Source organism: Podarcis gaigeae (genome assembly GCF_964106915.1).
Source record: "Podarcis gaigeae genome assembly, chromosome: 8".
In the NCBI taxonomy this organism is placed as follows: Eukaryota; Metazoa; Chordata; class Lepidosauria; order Squamata; family Lacertidae; genus Podarcis; species Podarcis gaigeae.
The window spans coordinates 24,725,624-24,749,774 of record NC_139684.1 but is presented as its reverse complement, the minus strand read 5'-3'; the positions used below and the strand labels follow the sequence as shown (position 1 = coordinate 24,749,774).

Below are 24,151 nucleotides of genomic sequence, written 5' to 3'. Positions count from 1 at the left end.
GAAACTGCTTAGAGGTCTTACAACAATCAAGTGGTAAATAAGTTTGATTCAGTAAAAATAAAATAAATTCACCTGGGTCAGAAGGGGCAGGTGCAGACTTCAGCAGTATTTTGTAATATGGTGCGCCCTGTGCATGGCCAATATTTTGTGCCCCCAAATGGATCTTCTCAATTTGCGCCCCCTCAGCTTGGTGCCTTCTGCAGGGGGAAATGTCCACATGGCCCTAAATCCAGCACTGGAAGAAGGCAGTCATGGAAGCCAATCTAAAGCTAAAGGTAAAGGTACCCCTGCCCGTACGGGCCAGTCGTGTCCGACTCTAGGGTTGCGTGCTCATCTCGCTCTAGAGGCTGTGAGCCGGCGCTGTCCAAAGAAACACTTCCGGGTCACGTGGCCAGCGTGACGAAGCTGCAGCTGGCGAGCCAGCACCAGCGCAGCACACGGAAACGGCGTTTACCTTCCCGCTATAAAGCGGTACCTATTTATCTACTTGCACTTTGACGTGCTTTCAAACTGCTAGGTGGGCAGGAGCTGGGACCAAACGACGGAAGCTCACCCTGCCGCGGGGATTCGAACCGCCGACCATACGATTAGCAAGTCCTAGGCACTGAGGTTTTACCCACAGCGCCACCTGCGTCCCTTGGAAGCTAATCTAGACCCTTCCAATTTATTTGAAGGCAGTTGGGGAGACTTTAAACTCGAAAGCAGGATAAAACAAGCATTTTCTGGCACAATTTATTCTGATTGTAAACATTCAGAATCTCCCAGTGCAGTTTGTAAAATCCGAGTTTCCAAAGTTCAAAATTTCCCAGTGCAGAATCTATCACAACCCTATTTTACTCTCCCTCCCCAAAGAGAGCAGAATAATAATAAATTATTATTATTATTTAAAAATGACTTTGAAAGAGATCTGTCTCTTGATAAACAAACCAAAAACAGCAAACAGTGCAGCCTGATAAATCACTGCTCAGAAGTATGACTCACTTAATTTAATGAAGTTTACTCTTTGGGTTTAGGGCTGCAGCCCAAAGTTATCCCTATAGCAGGACTGGCAAGCCTCTGGCCCGCCAGACATTGCTAGACTACAACTCCCAATCATCATTGACCATGTTTGCTGGGACTGATGGGATTTGGAGTCCAAACACATCTGGAGGGCCCTCAGGTCACCATTTTTAGGGCTGATGGTTTTTTCTAAAAATACAATTTTGGGGTTTTTATTTAAAAAGCTCTACAACTTTTGAGGTGTCTTGGTTTTTACTTTTTGAAATATGGCAACCCTACCATTTTGCCATCCCTATAGAAAACAAAGTGCAGAAACCATTTTTTTTCCAGGAATTCCTACTAGCAACATACTTTTTTATATATTGCCTGTAAACAGCACTGTTAGGAGACAGCCTTGTGCATTGTTCTTTTCAAAATCTTCCCTACAAAATCTTCCCCACCTCACCCCTCTTGTATCTATTTTAGGTGAAGAAATGCTCAATTTTTAAGGCATATTTGTATTTTAAAAAGCTTGCTCCAGGAAATTGCGTGAGATCTCCTCCGTGGGCTTATAAGTCCTCAAATTGCTATTTGTCCGTGATCATCTTCCATGGTTAGCATGGGAGGAGACTCACTCAAAAAAGGAAGAAATCTTCTGATGTATTTCCTCTTTCTCTCTTCAGTGAGTTTCAGCGACTGTTAAAAAGAAGAAGAAAAGCAAGGATGGAGAGGGCAGTTATTTTGCCAGAATATAGTTTCTATGCTTGCCTTAGCAGCATTAGGCAAAATGTCATTGTACAAAGTGTGCTCTGGGAAGTGTGAATTAGGTAGGTTTATATTAGAAGTCTAGGGACGCAGGTGGCGCTGTGGGTTAAAGCCTCAGCGCCTAGGACTTGCCGATTGAAAGGTCGGTGGTTCGAATCCCTGCGGCGGGGTGCGCTCCCGCTGCTCGGTCCCAGCGCCTGCCAACCTAGCAGTTCGAAAGCACCTCCGGGTGCAAGTAGATAAATAGGGACCGCTTACCAGCGGGAAGGTAAACGGCGTTTCCGTGTGCGCCTCTGGCTCGCCAGATGCAGCTTTGTCACGCTGGCCACGTGACCCGGAAGTGTCTCCGGACAGCGCTGGCCCCTGGCCTCTTAAGTGAGATGGGCGCACAACCCCAGAGTCTGGCAAGACTGGCCCGTACGGGCAGGGGTACCTTTACCTTTACCTTATATTAGAAGTCTAAGTGAACTGAGTCTCTCCTCATCTCTGCACCATAGTACAGAGCTTTCAAAACTGGGTCGTGATTAGTGTTTCGGCTGAAGTGTATAGGTTTTTTCATGTGAACATTCCCTGCGCTCCTCCAGGGGCCAGAAAGGGGTTAGTTTAACCCCCGGTTTGCTAGTAAAACTGAGTTAGGTAAATATAAAGGGACCCTGGCCATTAGGTCTAGTCGTGGCCGACTGGGTTTGCGGCACTCATCTCACTTTATTGGCCGAGGGAGACGGCATACAGCTTCCGGGTCATGTGGCCAGCATGACTAAACCGCTTCTGGTGAACCAGAGCAGCACACGGAAACACCGTTTACCTTCCCTCCCATTTATCTACTTGCACTTTGCTGTGCTTTCGAACTGCTAGGTTGGCAGAAGCAGGGACCGAGCAATGGGAGCTCATCCCGTCTCAGGGATTTGAACCGCCGGCCTTCTGATCGGCAAGTCCTAGGCTCTGTGGTTTAACCCACAGTACCATCCGCGTCCCAAAACTGAATTACTGTGTCACAAAATGATGCATGTCTAAAAAGTGTGTCACCATCGTGAAAAGTTTGGAAAGCCCTGCCACAGTGTCTGCTTTGTGCGATACTTACGAGTACCTCCCCATTTTCTTCACAATGAAAAGGATAATCCCTGTGGCGACTGCGATAGCAGCAATGACTCCAAAGATGATGCCAACCAGTGTAGCCGTTTCCAGGCCATCTGCAGAGAGGGGAATTCAAATGGCCAAGTTCAACATCAAATCAGCATCGACACCTTGAAAGTTACAGTCATGCCACGAACTCCAAAGAGGAAAATTGCTACATCCCTGGGGTCAGTTCCTGGTGGATTTTGCTTGGCAACCCTGAGAGTAGTAGATGCACGTTGATCTGAGAGGAGTAGAAAGGCATAAAATGTGTCTGATCATCCTGGCAGATTTGGTGAGAGGTGTTTAATGAAGATTCTGTTCAGATCTTGGTAACGGGAGCAAAACAGGAGGATATGGGTCACTAACTCAGCCTCTCCAGTGTTGCATTTTGTCAAGGATGGCAGCCTATGGATTATTCTCCAGCTTGGGTTTTACTGTAAGGTTTTCTCGTCTCACACTCACCCTGGGGACAGGTCTCAGAAGCTTGTTTATATTTGGGGAGTAGCTTACATACAACTCAACCTTGATTTCAGCCTCAAGGTGCACATTGATCCCTTTTTATAGCCATTTCTCAGATTTTTATTTTTTTATTTTGTAGGAGAAGTGAGGGAACGATTCACAGTTACAAAAAGCAAAATGAAACCGCTAGGTTGGAAATGTCATTCTATAGGTATGTGCCCGGGATGTGATCAGTCCTTTCCTGGTTGATGCGTTGTTACCTTATCGAGGTCAGGTCATTCCTGAGGAATGTGGGAGGAATGTGGCTGGTGGAAGCATGTGCCACATGGAGGATTAAGAACATGCAGTTCTGTATCCAGCTGATAAACAAACCCAGACCTTCGAAAGAAAACACAGGAGTCGCTCCAAATTTTGTGCAAAACCCACAGGAGGACATCTCCACGCGTCAACGCAGACGCAGCCGTCAGCTTTTCGGGGGCTGACTTTGAAATAAAGTGTCAACGTGAGTTGTGCAGCCTTCTGAAGTCAGACCTTGTGATGGAATGTGAAACCAGGGCACAGCATCTAATTTGGAAATTTGATGCAAACATTTCACACTACATTTGTTATTAGTGCTTGCCTGTGGCAGAGGTGGGGAAGGAGAGCCTTCTAAGCTAAACTAGGCTGGTGAGATCCATGGTCAGATTGCCTGATGTCTGTTTTTAGCTACCAGGGAGTGGGGGGGGGGGTCTGGACCAGGGACAGAGGGCAGTGTGAAGCTGTTTGCCCCCTACAGTATTTCCTTCTGAAATCTCTTTTCACATCTAAAGCTGGTAGGAGATGCAAAGGTGCTTGGTTAGAGCCAGGTACAATATACCGTATTTTGTGCTCTATAAGACTCACTTTTTCCCTCCTAAAAAGTAAGGGGAAATGTGTGTGCGTCTTATGGAGCGAATGCAGCTGCACAGCTATCCCAGAAGCCTGAACAGCAAGAGGGATTGCTGCTTTCACTGCGCAGCGATTCCTCTTGCTGTTCTGGCCTCTGAGATTCAGATCCCCCCCCCCCCCTTGTTTTCCTCCTCCAAAAACTAGGTCTTGTGGTCTGGTGCGTCTTATAGAGCAAAAAATACGGTATACTGTGAGCAGCATATACGGTAAATTAAAACAAGAACAAAAAATAACTGGATGATTAATAGTGATTAAAGAAAAGTTCCTCTCCTAGGGTTGCAGGAATTTCCTGGACATATACCGAATACTTCATTCAGCAGCAGTGTCCCGGCGGAAATGTGTAGTGCCATTTTTGCAATTTTGCCAAAATAACTCAACTTTGGGCAAAACTAAATAAAAGCTCAACATTTTTGGCCAAAAAGAAAAAAGCTGTCTGGATTTTTCGCTGTTTGAAATATGGCAACCCTACTCTCCCTCTCTCATAGCACATGGAATTCGTGGACACACAGCACATGGTTCAACTATGGAATCATAAAGCTGTGGAAATGGAAGGGATTACCAAGGGTCCTCTAGTCCAGCCCCCTGCAGTAGAATTCACTTAGAATCATAGAATCATCAGATTCCCTTTAGAAAAAAGGAACTGACATTTTTGCAGTGATGGGAAATGCATTGAAAAGTGCATGCTGGTTAGGGTGAATGCCGATTGTCATATAATCTCCCATCAAACAAATCAGAATGAATAACCAATATAATTGAACCTCTACATAAGCTTTGTGCAAGCAGATTGGCAAATCTTTATGCTCATGTTTTAATGTCCTCGAGGCTTCCTTCCTGTGCTGCAGTCCACAGTGCACAAGGGATTGAGGTGTCACAATGGTGCTAAGTAGCCAGCAATGATTTCTCTGGAATAATCAGAATCTGGCTGCCTTCCAGTGAACATGAAAAGGGTTTCTACTTCATCAGGAAAGAGGGCCTGTTGCCGGATTCATTACATGAGAGGGCTGAGGCTCATTAGCATGCCTGTAGGTTCAAAGACGGATTAAGGTAATTTAAGAAAGGAACCTAATCACTCAGTGCTGTTCTTTGGATTAAGTTTGGCTTCAGTCGTCTGCCTGGACTGGAACCAGGCATGGGCCAAGGAGATGACAGTACACTTTTGGACCAGATAGCTAATTTGGGATGCTACCCAATACATCGTTATGTAACTATTAATTCACCTTTGGCTTGAAACCGAAATCTCAGCCTGTGGAGCACTCTTCCAATGGCTGGCTAGACTAACTAGCTTGTTTTGTGGAAACTGGCAGGGATGTATTTATTTTTAAAAATTATTTTAAACCGCTTTGTAATTTGTTAAAAAAGAAGAAGCCAAAATGATAGTGTCTGTATAGAGAATAGGGAGTCCTGGCCATCGCACCACATACAACAACTCCCAACATGCCTGTCTATTCGCCATGCTGCAGGGCACGCTCTGCCAATGTGCATGGGGAGGGAACCCCCATGCAAACTGGGTGTCATCTGCAGAACCTCTGTCTCTATGATGCATTGCAGGGCTAGATAAACCCTTTGGGCCATTCCAACTGTACAATTCTATGATTTTGGTGCTGATTTTTGCTGCCTATGGATGGTATGTTTTGCTAGAACAAGCACCGCCCTTTCATTAAGACCTATTACATTGAGAAGAAAAATACACTCAAGTGTTTAATGTATCTGGGAGCAGAAAACTATGTGGGTTGTGAGTACAGTATAGCTTCTCTGTAGTGAGTATAGTGAGTATAGTGACATATTTCACTGCAGTGAGTATCAGGAAAACCTTTCCTGTCCACTTTTGTCGTAACCAGTAATGGTTGATGGCTCTAAGGATCCAGTTTGCATTTGATAGCCTTGCCTGTCTTCCATCTAGCCAAATAAAAAACTATTCTGCAACATATTTTCCTTGTGTTTTGCTGGTATTGAATAGCTATTGCTGTAGCACACTGTTCTTTTTCTGATCTTACGTTATGCTTTATTGCTTTTAAAATTTGCAAGCAGCATGTGTCTTATTAATTGAATAAATAATAAGAATCATAATCTTTCACATATATGTGTGTGAGAGAGAAAGAGGTGGACATTTTTAAATTTTTCCGACTTCCCCCAGTACTTTGTTTACATGGAAAAAAATCCATTTCCTAAGTGCATTAGCAAACAAGTTAACAAAAAGAGAGGACTAGATACCATTTGCAAATGCAATCTTAGGCAGGCTTGAGAGTTTCAAAGTTTTTGGTTTTGTTTATTAAGCACTAAATTTAGGTAGCTCTCCAGGGCATTAGAAAATCTTCCATTGCAAATGACCCTAAGTTGCATAGGAAACATTTTAGAAACATGCACACCACATACCATCTGATTCTGGTAAGCTTGGGTCAGTTGAGTTTTCAGCATCATCACTGGTTGAGAGGGGACTGTCTGTGGTCACCACATCATCCAAGGAAGAGCTTTCTGTTGTCACCGGGAACTATGTTTGTTAGTTTTAGGGATATATGTGTTTTAAAGAGAGGAAAACAAAGGCAAGCATCATTCATTTCTATGTCTCTCTTCTTAAAACATGCATAATGCTGATCCACCTTGATACAGCTCTGCTACAAATGCCAGTATTTATTTGTTTATTTTGAAACAGTAACAAAATAATCCTATGGAAGTCTTTGCAGAAGGAAGTTCTGCTGATTTCAATGGGACTTGCTTCCAGGTATGCTTGTGTAGGATTACAGCCTAAGAGAGAATAGGACATTGAGAGCCAGCATGGAGTAATGGTTAGGGTGTTGGACTAGGACCTGGGAGAGCAGAGTTCGAATTCCCACTCAGCCATGAAGCTTACTAGGTATCTTGGGCCACTCACTATTTCTTAGCCTACCCTACCTCACAGCGTTGTTGTGAGGATAAAATGAGGATAAAATGTGCATCACCTTGAAATCCTTGGAAAATCAAAGCAGTATATAAATGTAATATATAAATAAAGCAAGCTGGGATCAGGGAAAATGAAGCTTAGTAGCCGACTGGGTTGTGAAGAGGAAGCCCTAAACTGACCTGGACCCTGCAGCCATCATACGAAACCCTTCTTCGTGTGCCTCCTCTGCGAGAGGTCCAGAGGGTGGCAACACAAGGAAGGGCCTTTTCGGCGGTGGCTCCCTATTTGTGGAATACGCTCCCCGGGGAGGCTTGCCTGGCACCTTCATAACATATCTTTGGGCACCAGGTGAACACACTCCTCTTTTGCCAAGCCTTTGGCTAATTAAACAACCTATGGCTTTTTAAACTGTGTGTGTTGGTGAAGGGTATTACTTTTGTTTGCTACCTTGTTGTGTACAGTGGTACCACGGGTTACAGATGCTTCAGGTTACAGACTCCTCTAACCCAGAAATAGTACCTCAGGTTAAGAACTCATTAAACTTTTGGTGCTGTCAGCCTCCTCTGGAGAAAAGATGTGGGAGCCAGCTGCATAACACCTGCCCCTCCTTTCCAAACTGTACAGTGGTACTTCAGGTTACATACGCTTCAGGTTACAGACTCCGTTAACCCAGAAATAGTACCTCGGGTTAAGAAGTTTGCTTCAGGATGAGAACAGTAATCACGCGGCGGCAGCGGGAGGCCCCATTAGCTAAAGTGGTACCTCAGGTTAAGAACAGTTTCAGGAATGGTCCTCTAGAACGAATTAAGTACTTAACCCGAGGTACCGCTGTATTTTTGTGTTTCTATATTCGAAATTGCCCCGTGATCCTCAGATGAAGAGCAGTCTAGAAATTTAATTAATCACAATAACAGTAATGTGAGAGGAATGACAGTTGGTTTAATAGAATAAACCATAGAGCTGGAAGGGACCCCGAGGGTCATCTAGTCCAGCCCCCTGCAAAGCAGGAATATGCAGCTGTCCCTTATGGGGATAAAACCTGCAACCGTGGTGTTATCAGCACCACTGTTCCAACCAGCTGAGCCATGTTGGTGAGCAGAGTCCTTGAGAAGGCACAGCTCCTAGTCCAATCATATTTTAGTGTTGCATATTTTAGTGCATTTTGTATGTACTTTGCTGCTGTTTTACCTTCTAAGTAAGCAAATGGCCAAAATGTGTGGCACACTGGATGGGGCTCTCACCTTTGCACAGTCAGTTTCATTCTGGCAATTGCAAAAGCCGGAGATTTCTGCATACTCACACTTGGTCCTTCATCCAGCAGGCAAATTGTTGGCATCATCACAATTCAAAAGGATACATTTCAGACAGGCTAAAGCACTCAAGCAGGGTGTGTGAAGAAGGTGTGGCCTGGGGAATACTTAACGCCCATTCAGCCCCCATCCCTGAAGTCTTCCCCCCCCCCATCCCCAGCAAAAAAAAATCCTTAGCGAAACCCAGCTTTGTCTGATGAAGTGGACTCTATAACACAAAGATGTTAGAATTATAGAATTGTAGAGTTGGAAGGGCCCTAATGGGGCAATTTGCCAAACCCCACTGTAATCACAGGTAGAGAATCCATGAGAAATGGCCATCCAACCTCTGCTTAAAAGCCTCCAATGAAGGAGAGTCCAGCATCTTCCAAGGGAGTCTGTTCCACTATTGAACAGCTCTTACCACCAGAAAGTTCTTCCTGATGTTTAGGTGGAGTCTCTCTTCACTTGAAACTGTTGGTTCAGCTCTTACTCTCCGGAGCAGCAGCAGAAAACGAGCTTGCTCCATCTTCCACGTGACAGCCCTTCAGCTATTTGAAGATGCATGTCACCTCTCAGTCCTCTATTCTTCAAGGTAAATGCACCCATCAACCTCAACCGTTCCTCATAAGGCTTCCCAGACCCTTGGTCACCTTGGTTTCCCACCTCTGCACATGTTTCAGCTTATCAATATGAGGCCACTGGACTCCTCACTGAAATGAACCTAGATACTTTTTGGTCTGGTCTTCATGGTCTGCCATAATAAATGAAGGCCTTTAGAACTGGGTGGACAGCCTGAGATCATCATAATAAAAATATATGGGAGGGGGGGTTATTGATTTGTTTTTGTTTTATTACGTATTTTGTGTTCTCATTTTGTATTTTTATGTTGTAAACTGTTATGTGATCTTTGTATGAAGGGCGATATGCAATTTTCATACATACATACATACATACATACATACATACATACATACATACAATAACCTTCAGGAATGAAACATCCCCCTACAAAAGATACTCACCGTTGGAAATTCAGAAACGTCACTGTCTCTGCTGTCAGTAGTTGGTGCTTCATCTTCCAGTGAGACTGTACTTGCTAAATGAAACAGATGAGAAGCGGCTGAGATTTGAGATTACTGGCTACATATTGCCACTGAGCTACGATCAAGATTCTGTTGGCCAACTTAGTTGGGTTGTATCCAACCGGGAGTTGACCCAGTGAAATTCAAGGACCTAAATTACAAACAGAGCAAAACGATCAAACTTTCTGAGAAGACAAGAGGATTGCCAGTGTGGTGTAGTGGTTAAGAGCGGCAGTCACATAATCTTGGGAACCGGGTTCGTGTCTCCGCTCCTCCACATGCAGCTGCTGGGTGACCTTGGGCCAGTCACACTTCTGTGAAGTCTCTCAGCCCCACTCACCTCACAGAGTGTTTGTTGTGGGGGAGGAAGGGAAAGGAGGTTGTTAGCCGCTTTGAGACTCCTGAAGGGGAGTGAAAGGCGGGATATCAAATCCAAACTCTTCTTCTTCTTCTTCTTCTTCTTCTTCCACTCCAACTCATTGTGGTCCACCATGCATACCTCAGGAACATAGCATCCGCATGTAATAAATTAGTGAGGTTTTGTCAACCCATTAAAAAACAAGGTTTAACTTGGGCAGATTTGCTGTTTAATATTAAAACCATCCTCCTCTTAAGTCGTTTCTTCCCTTTAAATAATGCAATGCAATGGGCTGTTGGGATGTGCTTGCTCTGTCGTAAATGGTGAGCGATGAACGGTTGGGTTTCCTGGCTTAAAGAGTGTACCATGCAGCACTATTCATGCATCACTCATCACCCTGTGCATCCCATCAGGACAGGAAAGGTGTGCAATGGGACACTTCTGTCTGTTAACCTTTGGTTCAAAAATACAAGAGAAAAGCCGAGGAGGAAATGATGCTAAGCTCCTATTATATGTCAACAGATAACTGGCTGCAAATAGAATTCCCAGACTATTAGAAGTTCTCCCACATAAAAGAGGGTGCGATGAGAGAGGAGAGTCATACCTCAGATTTAAGGCCCATGTGGTGTGGAGCTAGGCGTGTAAGTATGCATTGCACTCATCACAGAGCTGCAGTCAAAAATAGCACTCTTCTAAGAACGTAGGAAGAGCCCTGATGGATGAGGTCAATGACTCATCTGGTCCAGCATCCTGTTCTCAGTGGCCAACCAGATGCCCTGATGGGAAGTCTCCAAGCTGGACCTGAGTGCACGTGCACCCTCCCCAGTTGTGGTACCCCACAACCCATCTAAGTTCAAAGGGGCCTGTTATCGGCACCAATCAACTGATCGGTAATTGTGTGAAGCCCCTTTCATTGTCCACTTGTAGTGGTGGTTTGGACTCAAATGGAACCTGCAAACAGCCCTCATAAAAAGTTGTCAGTCCACATTTTAAGTGTGAATTTCTCCTAACACATACAGGTTCTTCACACCATTTTGCCTGATAATATCATTGCAAGCGATTCTCCTTACTATAATCCATTTACGTATACCACTTTCGCAAAGACTTGCATTTTTTGCACATTGTAATATATGCACATTTAGCACCAGTGAATGCATTCTTTTTGTGTGTTACTTGGCTGGAGAACAGCATTGCGAAATTTAGAGAAGTGCAAATTCCGCAGGATTTGATTCACACGTGGTTTTGGAAAGTGAGAGTTAACCTCGTTCTTCTTTAAGCACAAAATGAATTGACTTTCTTGCCCTTTGCTTCTAGGACACTCAGAAGATCAGCTCTCCCCTTATATGCTCATCCCACCATTGTGCTCTGCAGGAAAGGAGGCCTGGTTCTTTCAGGGTAGGAATCAGGTCACTGTATGGTGTATGGTGTTGCCTTCTCTTTGGAACGCTCTCTCATTACGTATCAGAAAGGTGCTCCTTTTGGGCACCTGCTAAGGATCTTCCTTTTCAACAAGCCTTTTGATGCTGTTGTTTTCATCGCAATCTTTTCCTGTATTGAACTTGAAATGGTTACCGTCTATATATTTCACATTTTTTCTTGTTTCACTTGTTACATGGCTTTGGGACAGTTCATGGGAAGTGATTCATAAACAGACATTTTGTATTTGAATATATGAACTATAGGAACATTGGGCTCTGTCATATACTCAGTCAGACCATTGGCCCATCTACCTCAATATTGCCTACACACTGCCATCATCCCTCTTATATCATCTGGGTTATGACACTGCCCTTGAATCCCTGAGGCAAAGGCTTTGGGACATCTCACATAGCGACCTGCGATCCCAATCTTATGTAATTTGTAGCCCGGTCGCAGCTGGAATCCAATACGGGTACGACTTTCAGATATCTTCATACCGTAGGAATTTATCTGTACCTACCTATCGGTGTTTATTTACCAAAGCCAGACTAAATGTATTTCCCTTGGAAGTTCTAAATGGCAGACTGAGAGGCATCCCCTATCAGAATAGGCTTTGTTTATGTTATCAGGACGTCGATTACATGAAGCATAGCCGGGAAAATCCGAAGCCTCCCATATTAAATATCTTCTGAAAGACAGGTCAAATGATGTTACACTGGCCATGGCAAAGTTTCTTTCGGAGGTTATAAGAAACAAAGATCGTTATGCCCTAGATAGAACAAAATGACTGCCTTGGTTTCTTCCATCTGTCTGTCTGGTCTAGTTTTAAAATTGTTTTGTGGGTCTTTGGACTGCAATATAGTTTTGAATATTGCCTACAATGACTGGCAACAGCTCTCCAGAGTTCTGGATAAAGGACATTCCTAGGCCTACATAGTGGTGCCGAGGACTGAACCTGAGACCTTCTACATGCAAAGCAGAGGCTCTACCACTGAGCTGCCACCCTTACTCACATATTTTGTTGTTGTTTAGTCGTTTAGTCATGTCCGACTCTTCGTGACCCCATGGACCAGAGCACGCCAGGCACTCCTGTCTTCCACTGCCTCTCGCAGTTTGGTCAAACTCATGCTGGTAGCTTCGAGAACACTATCCAACCATCTCGTCCTCTGTCGTCCCCTTCTCCTTGTGCCCTCCATCTTTCCCAACATCAGGGTATTTTCCAGGGAGTCTTCTCTTCTCATGAAGTGGCAAAAGTATTGGAGCCTCAGCTTCAGGATCTGTCCTTCCAGTGAGCACTCAGGGCTGATTTCCTTCAGAATGGATAGGTTTGATCTTCTTGCAGTCCATGGGACTCTCAAGAGTCTCCTCCAGCACCATAATTCAAAAGCATCAATTCTTCGGCGATCAGCCTTCTTTATGGTCCAGCTCTCACTTCCTCCCCACATATTTAAATGCCTGTTTAAACAAGCATCTAAATGCGCTTTTGAATATGCACTTAAATATTAAAAATACAAATTTCTAAGTGTGTTTTTAAAAATCAAAATATAAGTGCCAAAGCTCAGTGGTTAGAGCATTTGCCTTGCATGCAGAAAGGCTCAGGTTCAATCCCTGACATCTCCAGGTACGGGGGAAAGACTCTCTTTCTGCAACTCTGGAGAACGATTGCCAGCCAGTGCAGACAGTACTGAGCTAGATGGAACAACGATCTGACTTAGTATAAGACAGTTTCCTACACACTATGCAAAATACACAATTTTAAACACATTTTGCTCTCTTTTTGAGCAGAGAAATGGGCTGGAACATGTGGGAAGCACTCAACCACCAGCTAACTAGCTGCCAATCTGTGCGTGTTTACTCAAAAGTAAACCCTAACGGGACTTGGCAAATACTAGTGCCTTTGTTCCAACCTGGACATTACTTGGGGAGCTATCAGTCTGCTCATTTCAGGGCAGAATGCAATCAAATTCCACCAGCGTCCCTAGCACAAAAATATAAATTAAGATCCAGACTGCTTGCATCTTTTATACTGGGCTTCTCTTTGCAGTAAAGCAAAAGCACACTAACATGTGTTTCTACATCCAAAGATCCAAAGGGCTTTTAAGAGGTTTGAATATTATGTTCTCTCTCTCTCTCTTAAATCCATTAAAAAAAGTTATTTTGGCAAAAGTTTTAAGGAAGGAGAAAAAACATCTAATGATGTACAGTCCAGCTTCTCCCTGCAGTGGTACTTCAACATCAAATATTTAATAAAAGTCTTGCCTTGAGCATTGAGCATCAAATATTTAAAGGCGGGGGGGGGGGGGAATCCACTCACTGAACAGGAAATCTAGATACTGAAGCAGGGAAATGCATTAAAAACTCTTGTCTCCGTGGCCAACAGCTTTTATTGCTGGTTCCTTGTTATTTGATGAGAGGATGTGGGAACATAGAAACCTAGGAAGTTGCTACCTGCCAGATCAGACCGTTGGTCTACCTAGCCCAGTATTTTCAGTGTGGAATTATCAATGGCCTTTGAAGGTGTCAGGCAGGGGACATTTTATATTTTTTTTAAATTAGTCTTACATATAATCACATTACGTAACATCATATCTTCTTACTTAACCTTTTTGGCTCAACTGAGCCTAACGACTTCCATCCCTTCTGCCTAATGGTTTACAAACTTAGGTTTTGCTTCTTTAAATTTCACTTCCTTTCCTATTTTTATTATGTAATTACCTAAAAAGTTCCATTACTCAACCTGAATAGGTAGCAATTTCATCTTACAAATCTTCAGCTAACCCTGCTAGTGATGTTAGTTGCTTACAGCTGTCTTTCAAATACAGTGGTACCTCGGGTTAAGTACTTAATTTGTTCCGGAGGTCTGTTCTTAACCTGAAACTGTTCTTAACCTGAAGCACCACTTTAGCTAATGGGGCCTCCTGCTGCTGCCGCGCCGCCAGTGCACGATTTCTGTTCTCATCCTGAAGCAAAGTTCTTAACCTGAAGCACTATTTCTGGATTAGTGGAGTCTGTAACCTGAAGCGTATGTAACCTGAAGCGTATGTAACCTGAGGTACCACTGTATAGTATAAATTTATTCCAGTCTTTTTGGAATGCTTGGTCTTGCTGGTTCTGGATTCTTCCAATCAGTTTCGCCAGTTCTGCAAAGACCATCATCTACCACTGTTCTTTTGTTAGTATTTCATGTTGTTTTCATTTTGGGGCTAGCAAAATTCTTGCCTCAGTTGTTGCGTACAAGAACATTTCTTTTTATCTTGTCTTGGTATCTCTTTACCCACTATACCCAATAAGAAAGCTTCGGGTTTTTTAACAAAAGCATTTTAAACATTTTCTTTAACTCATTATATATCATTTCCCAGAAAGCTTTTAACTCTTTACATGTCCACCGCATATGGTAAAAAGCACCCGCTTTTTCCTTACATTTCCAACATTCATTTTTTGTTCTGTACATTTTAGCCAATTTCACTGGTGTTGAATAGCACCTATACATAATTTTCATTACATTTTCTTTAAGCGAACTGCAAGCAGTGAAATTAATAGTTTCATAACCTCTCCCATTCGTCTAACTGTATATTATAGCCAATATCTTTAGCCCAATGTATCATTACCGATTTTAAGGCAGGGGACATTCCTAGCCCTAGCTAGAGATGTCAGGGATTGATTATTTCTTGACGCGGCACATAATTAAACCATAGAACTTCTCTCCTACAGGAGGCAGTGATGGCTGCCAACTTGGATGGCTTTAAAAGATTACATAATGCCCCACGGAGGACCTTAAGGTCCATAAATAGCAACACCCTAGAGGTCCCAGGCCCTAAGGAAGTCAGATTAGCCTCAACCAGAGCCAGGGCCTTTTCAACACTGACTCCGGCCTGGTGGAATGCTCTGTCTCATGAGACCAGGGCCCTGCAGGATCTGATTTCTTTCCTCAGGGCCTGTAAGACAGAGTTGTTCCACCTGGCCTTTGGCTTGGAATCAACTTGATTCCCTCCCCTTCATTCCTTTTTCCTTTCTCCTTCTGTGATGGAACTCCTATTTGGGGACTTCCCTGGCTTCTTTCTGGCCCACCTAGGACCAGTCTGGATAGTTGGCCTTGGTGAAGATTTGACGCTTTCATCCCCCAAAAGTTTTTGATTTGAGTTTCTACTGAAATGAGGTTGCATTTTAATGTTGTACTTTAATCTTGTTTTTATGTTGTATTTTAATCAATTGTTTTTATACTTGGTGTTAGCCGCCCTGAGCCCGGTCTTGGCTGGAGAGGGCGGGGTATAAATAAAATAATAATAATAATAATAATAATAATAATAATAATAATAATAATAAATTCATGGAGGAGAAAGCTCTCAATGGCTGCTAGTCACAATGGCCATGTTCTGCCTCCATCATCTGAGGCAGCAATGCCTCTGAGTACCAGTTGTTGGGAACTGCAGGTGGACAAAGTGCTGCTGTTCTCATGTCTGACTTGCAGGCTTCCCACATCAGGTCAACCACAGTGAGAGCCGGATGGTGGACTAGATGGGCCATTGACCTGATCTAACAAGCCCATGTTCTGTTCTTATGAACGTAGGATCTTCTGCCTGGAAATTGTTGGCCGTACTCAGAGTAGACCCATTGCAATAAATGGTCACTGCTAATTTAGACTACACTGACTTGAACTTAGATTCTGTTTCTGTATGCAACCACGGCTCCACAGAAGTTATTGGCCCAGAGATGGAAACAAGATAAAGTCCCTACCAGAGAAGAATGGCAGATCAAGTTGATGGATTATGCCGAAATGGCAAAAATGACCGGAAGAATCAGAAATCAGGAAGACCACCATTTTCATACGGAATGCGGAAAATTTGTAATTAATCTTAAAAACCATTGTAAACAGTTAAAATCGTTAGTAGGATTGGAATAACACTTGTAGTTTAATGGTGAATTTTGGACACAATGGAGAGGTAAAAGATTTGGATTATCATGAAAGATGCAGGAGGGAATGATTAACAATAGGACCCACAAAGGGAAGGAGGAAAGTTTTGGAATCTTGCTTTTATGTTGTATGTTGGATATGTGATTGCAGAATTGTAATCTGAAAAACCAAATAATTTATTTTTTTAAAAAAGATTCTGCCCCTTTTTAATTTATAGAGGCTGGTACTTCTATACTGTCCAAATAGACTTGAGGTAACATTGGGTTACATCCAGTTAAATCCTAGTCAGAGCAGAACCACTGAAATGAATGGGCCTAATCAGTCGTATCCATTGATTTAAATGGGTCAACTCTGAGTAGGATTAGCAGCGGATACAGACATCTCACTGTCAGTGTTCTTCTCTTGAGGGCTTTGTGATGAGCTCACTTCCCAAATTTCTCTTGTTTTTCCAGATGCAGGCTTGTGCAGATGTGAATTACTCAATGCACTTCGCTGTGCCAAAAATCTGATATAGCACATTCCAGTTCTGCGTCTCTGATGTTTCTGACGTCTCATAGAGGAAGGGATCATTCTATTTCTGTTATGTGTCAGACCCCCCACTTGCTCAATCATAGATCCATTCCTCCACCACCTTTTTCTTTGAGTTTGAATTTTCTTTGAATTTGAAGATTAAGAAACACATACCCCTCCAAAAGCATGTAAATGACATTTTCTGCACTCTGTTCACTTCCTAAAATACATATTGCTTTTCAATTTCTTTTCTTGTAGAATAGTACCTCTGGTGAGGGACATGTCATGCTCCTTCTGGGGCATTTTGTCCACCTTTGGTCCCCACCCTGCACTCAGCTCTCACCTGCGGCTCTTAGAAGCTGTCACCATGTGACAGCAGCCACAATCCTGGGAATGGCTTAGATTGGCCGGCTAAGCCAGGTGAGGGTAGCTGATGGGTCTCAAACCCTCAGTGAGTTAGGGACTTCACCTGCATGCAAAGACAGACTCCAGACTATTAGTGAGTCCAACGGTCAAGAAATCTATTTCTGCACGTGCTGTAGAGGGAAGTTAGGGGACGATGGGGCTCATCAACCTGGGAAGGTAGCCCATCTAGGAGAAGGAAAACTCTGGTCCTAAATCTCTGCTGCCTTGTGGGAACTCTTTGGGAGAAGAAAAAACTAAGGAGTAAACCCTACACAAATCTGCAGTGGAGTCCCTAAGGCAGTTGGGTGGTGCCTTGTACGCCTCCTAGCAATTCCTGCAGCCAAGCTGATGCCAAATGTATTGCTCTGTTTTCCTTTGGACCACATCAGTGAAACCGAGAGGGGGGGTCTTGTCATCTGGGCAGCCCAGGGCCTCCATACTTGCCCAGGCTTGCCCAAGTCATTTCAGTGCTGCTGTTTAACTTCACCCAGAGAGGTGTACTCCACTGACTCTCAAAAAAGGCGAATGTCAACAACAACCCAACAAAATGTTCACTTCTATGCACTTTAAAACAACAACAACAACAACAACAACAACAACAACAACAACTGGAACTACATCACAATATTTGGAGACGAGCAATCTGACTGATTGTGGGACGCGGGTGGCACTGTGGGTTAAACCACAAAGCCTAGGACTTGCTGATCAGAATGTCAGTGGTTCGAATCCCCGCGACGGGGTGAGCTCCTGTTGCTCGGTCCCTGCTCCTGCCAACCTAGCAGTTCGAAAGCATGTCAAAGTGCAAGTAGATAAATAGGTACCACTCCGGCAGGAAGGTAAGTGGTGTTTCCGTGCACTGCTCTGGTTCGCCAGAAGCGGCTTAGTCATGCTGGCCACATGACCCGGAAGCTGTACACCGGCTCCCTCGACCAATAAAGCGAGATGAGCGCCGCAACCCCAGAGTCGGCCACGACTGGACCTAATGGTCAGGGGTCCCTTTAACTTTACCTTTTAATCTGACTGTTATCTGTGATCCAATCAACATATAACTGAAGAACTTAAGATGAGCCTACTGGATTAGGTCAATGGCCCATCTAGTCCAGCATCCTGTTGGCCGACAGTGAGAGTGCTCTTGTGCTTGAATCCTGCTTGCTGGTTTCTCACAAGCGTCCTGTCAGCTACTTTGAGCACAGGATGTTGGACTCTGCCTGATCCAGCAGCCTCTTCTTATACTCTAGAGCAGTGTTTCCCAACCTTGTGCCTCCAGCTGTTTTTGAACTACAACTCCCATCATCCCTGACTAGCAAGACCAGTGGCAAGGGATGATGGGAATTGTAGTCCAAAAACAGCTGGAGGCACAAGGTTGGGAAACACTGCTCTAGAGCAGCCTTTCTCAACCTGTGGGTCCCCAGATATTGTTGGACTACAACTCCCATCATCCCTGAGCTCTGGCCTTGCTAGCTAGGGGTGATGGGAGGTGTGGTTCAACAACATCTGGGGACCCACAGGTTGAGAAAGGCTGCGCTAGAGACAATGTCTTACTAGGGGTATGACAAGAAAATGGGAGCTACCATCAGTAATTAGGGGCAGTTGGAGTGCATGTTGCTTCACTTTTAAGCAAATGTTTCTGTATCTTGGCTCCCTTCTGATATTTTGGTTCACATCTCTCATCAGCCCCAGTCAGCATGGCCAGCGGTAAAGAATAATGGTCCCAAATAGTTGGAGAGCACCGGGTTGCGGGAGGCTGCCTCAGACCCAAGTATGTGAGATTGTTCCGGGAAGATGAATTTGCAAGCTCTAAGAACGCACCAAGGAATTCCAGTCTCTCTGGAATGCAACTCTGAATTTTGATCTTGGATGTTTTCTTTCAGGTGGGTTGTAGGTTACACCCACAAATACCTCTGAAGAGAAGAATTCATCCATAGCAAGATACATTCCTTTTGATACAGTGTGCGGGAAAGAAAACCTAGGAAGTGGATTTATACATGGAATGGCAGCCACTTTCCAGGGTTTCAGGCAGTCGTCTTTACAAGCCCAACCTGGGGGTGCCAGGGATTGAACTTGGTACCTTCTGCATGCAAAGCAGATGCTCTGCCACTGAACCAATCCTGACTGTGGGTACATCTAGTTGTTCACTGCAAGAACAGGATGCTGGACTAGATGGGCCATTGGCCCGGTCTACCAGGCTTTCCACAAAGTATTTCTGCAGGTCCGTCATGAGACGGACATCTTTGGCTAGACATCCCAGGACTCATCCTGGAAATAAACAACAATCCTCAGTATTGATCTGCATCCTTCCATTTTGGCTTCCTTGTCTCTGCCTCCTCCTCCTTTCCCCTTGCCAAGAAATGGAAACAGGAGGAATCTGTGAGGCAGCCAGCTGAGAACGCCTTGATTCTGGGCAACACTGATTCAGCCTGCTCAATGCCAACAGACTCAGCAACATGTTGTCTATCCTCTTTGTGGGTGTTGAGCCTCTTGACACCTGGGCCTGGCACCCTCTGGGGCCTGTGCTATGCCAACATGCAGCTGGCACGAAGCCTACAGGATGACAAGCGAAAAACAACCACCAGTCTATGGCTTGCTTTTGCAAACCAAACCCCCCCCCCCCCAATTACTTTACGTTTGCAAGAATGAGTTTAGTCCACCAGCCATTTGAAATGAATAGTATGCCTTCCTGTTATGGGTTTCTCATTTGCCTCCTCTGCTGTCTTTACATTGCCTGTGTGCTATGGCCAATGTGCTTTCTCATTCCAAGAGTCACTGGGTTGCATCCAACTAAGGCCTCCAAAGAGTAGACCAATTAAAATAATGGATCTCTCCCCTTGTGATTTCCAGCATCTGGTATTCAGAAGCCTACTGCCTCCGACAGTGGAGGAAAGAACACAGCCATCAGCATGAGTAGCCACCAATAGCTTGATCCTCCATGAATGGACATGTCCATTTATTTCAATGGGTCTGCTCTTGGGTACAGCCTACTGTACAGAGCAGAGGTGGCTAACATGTGGCTCTCGGGGTGTTGCTGGACTCCAGTGCCTATTGGGATGGTGGCCATTGAAGTCTATCAACAATTGGGGTGTTGCAGGTTCCCCACTCTTGGCTTAGAGACCCTGCAAGGAGAGCTGATCCCTGAACATCAGAATATAAAATGAGTTTTGCTAGAGTTTTGCCAAAGGACCATGTAGTCCACCATCTTGTTTTCACAGTTGCCACCCAGATGGCCCGATCGGAAGCCTATAAGCAGGACAGGAACGGAACAGCACTTTCAGCACACATAATTGTCAGTGCCTAGGATACGGAGGTATATTGCTTCCGATGAGGAAATACATAGCCATCATGACTTGTGGCCATTGATAGCTTTATCCTGATAAGCAACAATATTTTAAAAATGGAACCATCAAAAGGCAAAACTAGAAACTATGTCCTACCAGGGACAAGACCAAAAACCTGGAACTATTCTTAGCAAATTGGGACAATTGTAGCATGTGCTATTTCATGTTTTAGACCAGACCAAACAGAAAGGGGTGGGAGCCCATACAGAAGGAAGAATTGCTGATTATCTGTTATTAGCCACTAGACTTGTTATATAACCCGTTTTTGGAAAGACTTGCAAGGGACATCCTTACTGAATTGGCTTAACAGAGTTTGGCCATTGGCCCAAATTGACTAAAAGTATATATATGACTAGCTAAAGGACAGAGACACAAAGACTCATTTACAACTGACCGGTACTGAATTATTCTTTTAATGAAGAAGAAGAACCCTGAACTTTTGCAGACATCCAGTCTTTTTTGATTACTCTGATTTAAATAATATTCTATGCTTTAGATCAGTGTTTCCCAACCTTGTGCCTCCAGCTGTTTTTGGACTACAATTCCCATCATCCCTTGCCACTGGTCTTGCTAGTCAGGGATGATGGGAGTTGTAGTTCAAAAACAGCTGGAGGCACAAGGTTGGGAAACACTGCTTTAGATTGCAGTGTGTTCCAACACTGACTTTCACTGTATGCTTTGGGGTTTTTGTTGTTGTTAAGGGTTTGTGTGTGTTTGTTTTAAAAAGAATAAATTAAAAGGAGGAGGAGGAAGTATCAGCATGGCTTCTTCACCAGGTAGACCAATACTATTTGCTCTGGCTGAAGAAATCTCCCATGGCTCTTGAGAAGAGAGGGATCTTTCCTATGCTTGAAATCTGACATCCTTTGGCAAGAGATGGGACCTTTGGCATCCAAGCATGTTGTCCACAACTGAGCTATGGGTGGTGGTGTTCCTCATATACATGAAATCTGTCTTCTACTGAGTCCAACTCCACTGCCAACTGCTCTTCTGGATCTCTGCTGCTTCTTGAACTAGCTATTCCGGGAATTGAGTCTGCAACCTAGGAAAACCAGGGGCCAATAACCCCCCCCCCATCATTTGCAGTCCGGCTGGAAAGTTTCCCATATGAAATATTGCCCAATAGTAAAATGTTATTACTAAATAGAGGAGATTTTGGCTGCAGTCCTATGCTACCTTACCTTGGGGGAGATACATTCCCAATGAAATTGTGAGGTTTACTTTGGAGTAGGCATGTATTATCTTTATTTATGACCTGCACTTTAATAAAACATCAAGGAGGCTTACAACATAAAATACAACAAAATCAATCAGTATCTGCAAATAATAATAATAATAATAATAATAATAATAATAATAATAATAATAATAATAATATTTGTATCCCACTCTCCCCGGCCAAAACTGGGCTCAGGGCAGCTAACATCAAATATATAATATTGGTATAAAATCAAACAATAATTAAATTACTTCCTAAAAAAAGTATAATCCAAAGCATCAACAAAACATCAATAGATACCGGTTGGTTAAAAAATAAAATTCATATGGTATAAAAAGCATAGTTTTTTAAAGAAATGCCTGAAAAAAGGCAGGGATGGTTGCACTGCTATATTTTCGTTTCCTGAAAGAATCCACGGTCCATGATGTATATATTTACTGCAAACTAATTCATTATTTTTCTTTTGCTCTCTGCTACACTGTATAGTGGTACCTCGGGTTACATACGCTTCAGGTTACAGACTCGGCTAACCCAGAAATAGTACCTCACGTTAAGAACTTTGCTTCAGGAAGAGAACAGAAATCGTGCAGCAGCGGCGCAGCGGCAGCGGGAGGCCCCATTAGCTAAAATGGTGTTTCAAGTTAAGAACAGTTTCAGGTTAAGAACGGACCTCTGGAACGAATTAAGTACTTAACCCGAGGTACCACTTTATAGGTAGGAGGAATTTCTTTAGTGCACTTTTGAAAACAAGTCGAAAGCCAAAAACCTTTAATTTACCAGCCTCGGTCATACTGAATTCTGCAGCAATAGAATCTCAAGATAGGATGGGAACTAAGTGCAATCCTAAAAATGGTTACTAAGAAGTAAAACCTATGGACTTCAATGAGGCTTACTCCCAGAGAAGTGGGGTTAAGATCGCAGCCTAAGCAAAACTTTGCACTGATAACACACAACACAGCCAGCCACCAAAAAGAGAAAAAGGAAAGTATGAATATATCCCTTTCTGGACATCTGCATATCTAAGAAAACTTTCCTTACCTTCCTCAGCAAGAACATGGAATGATAAGCTCCCTATCAGGAAAAGAAGGAGCTGCATCTTGATAAACATCTTCGATAAACTCTTTAAAACAAAAGTCTGGTCTTGAGCAATCCAGTTATATCAAGCGCCTTCTTGTTTTGCAAAAAAAGTTTGCTTGGGTTTTCAAGTTCTCCTCCGCCTGCCAAAGAAGTTGAAAGTTTTGCTTTCTCTGAAGCATTGACAAGAGCGACGGGAAAGTAACTGAGAAAAGAATCAGTGTTTTTTACTTTAACGGAAGGCTGAGCAGGCATTCAAAGTGGTCCTGAAAGGAAGGCCCTCCCTCTGCAATCTGTTTGGTCACTCATAAAAAAAAGAAGATCTCAGGTTTAAAGTTACAGAGACAGTTATATATAGTGATGTGCACAAGAAAGATTAAAGAGAGAGAGGTGAAGACAGAACACCCTCCTTTACGTTCGAGGAGCATACAAGGGCATGCTGTATTTTCCATTATTGCTAACACATTTTTAAAAAGAATTATTTTGCTGTTGTTTAATTGGATAGGAGGGTAGAGGGGTGGAGTGGCGAGAGTGATGATGACAGGAGAATATTGGTTATATGTAAAAAAACCAAAAACCTGATTTTTTGTCTTGGTAATTCATTGGCCTTGTACAAAACTACTGTACAATTCTCTAGGGTTAATGGGTTGGTTGGGAATTGAAAAATCAAAAAGGGGGTGGGAGAATTCCCAAAGCATGATTTGCACCAGAGAGTTTGGGAAACTGAAATCATCAGAGAGAAAGTGGATGGGGAGAATCTTGGAAGAATCTTAGCTGCACTAAAAGTAACAACTGGTCTAACATAATCCTTTCTACGCACTGGGATGGGGGTGGAGACAACCTGTCTCTAAGCACACGTCCATATAGATACCAAACCCCAACTAATGTACTGATGGATGAAGCTGCCTGTTTCAGATATTTCATCTCCCCCCACACCAATCTTCAATTCAGTTCACACTATTTATGCACATCAGATGGAGATTGGGTGTGCAAATTTGTGTGCATCTCCATGTATCCTGCTCCCAAGGCGTGCACTTTTGCCTTTGATTTTGGCTAACATATTCATTTGTGTGTGCAATTCTGTGATTCTATGAGTTTTCTGCAGCACAATGCATTTTTGTACCATCCTGCTCCTTTTTAAAGTACTTTTGTGCAAATTGTCCCCCCCCCCATATATGTATTTATTGTGCACATCATTTTAATTGGAAAGCTTACATTGCAAAATTCTGAAAAGTGCAAATTTCAAAAGATACCTGCGTTTTGGTGTATGTATTGGTTTGGGAAGTGCAACTCTGCCAACCAGATGAATTTCTTCCCCTTCCCTAGAAACTATGGCTTTTTATGTATTTGTATTTTTGTTCTTCTCTGTTTTTCTGCTTTTATGTAGTTTGTATATTTGTATTTTTCTGTCGTGGGATCTTTAGA

At 43.5% G+C, this 24,151-nt stretch overlaps 1 protein-coding gene across 1 annotated transcript; it reads right to left on the bottom strand.

Moving 5' to 3' along the window:
- Window positions 1-718: 718 nt before the first annotated feature.
- Window positions 719-23,035, bottom strand: PDPN (podoplanin). Its single transcript, XM_083752906.1, has 5 exons — window positions 22,691-23,035; window positions 9,438-9,511; window positions 6,619-6,733; window positions 2,825-2,933; window positions 719-1,674 (listed from the first exon to the last, which is right to left on the bottom strand). Exons 1-5 carry the CDS (start codon window positions 22,758-22,760, stop codon window positions 1,668-1,670), a joined length of 375 nt encoding a protein of 124 aa, XP_083609032.1. The 5' UTR covers window positions 22,761-23,035; the 3' UTR covers window positions 719-1,667.
- Window positions 23,036-24,151: the final 1,116 nt, after the last annotated feature.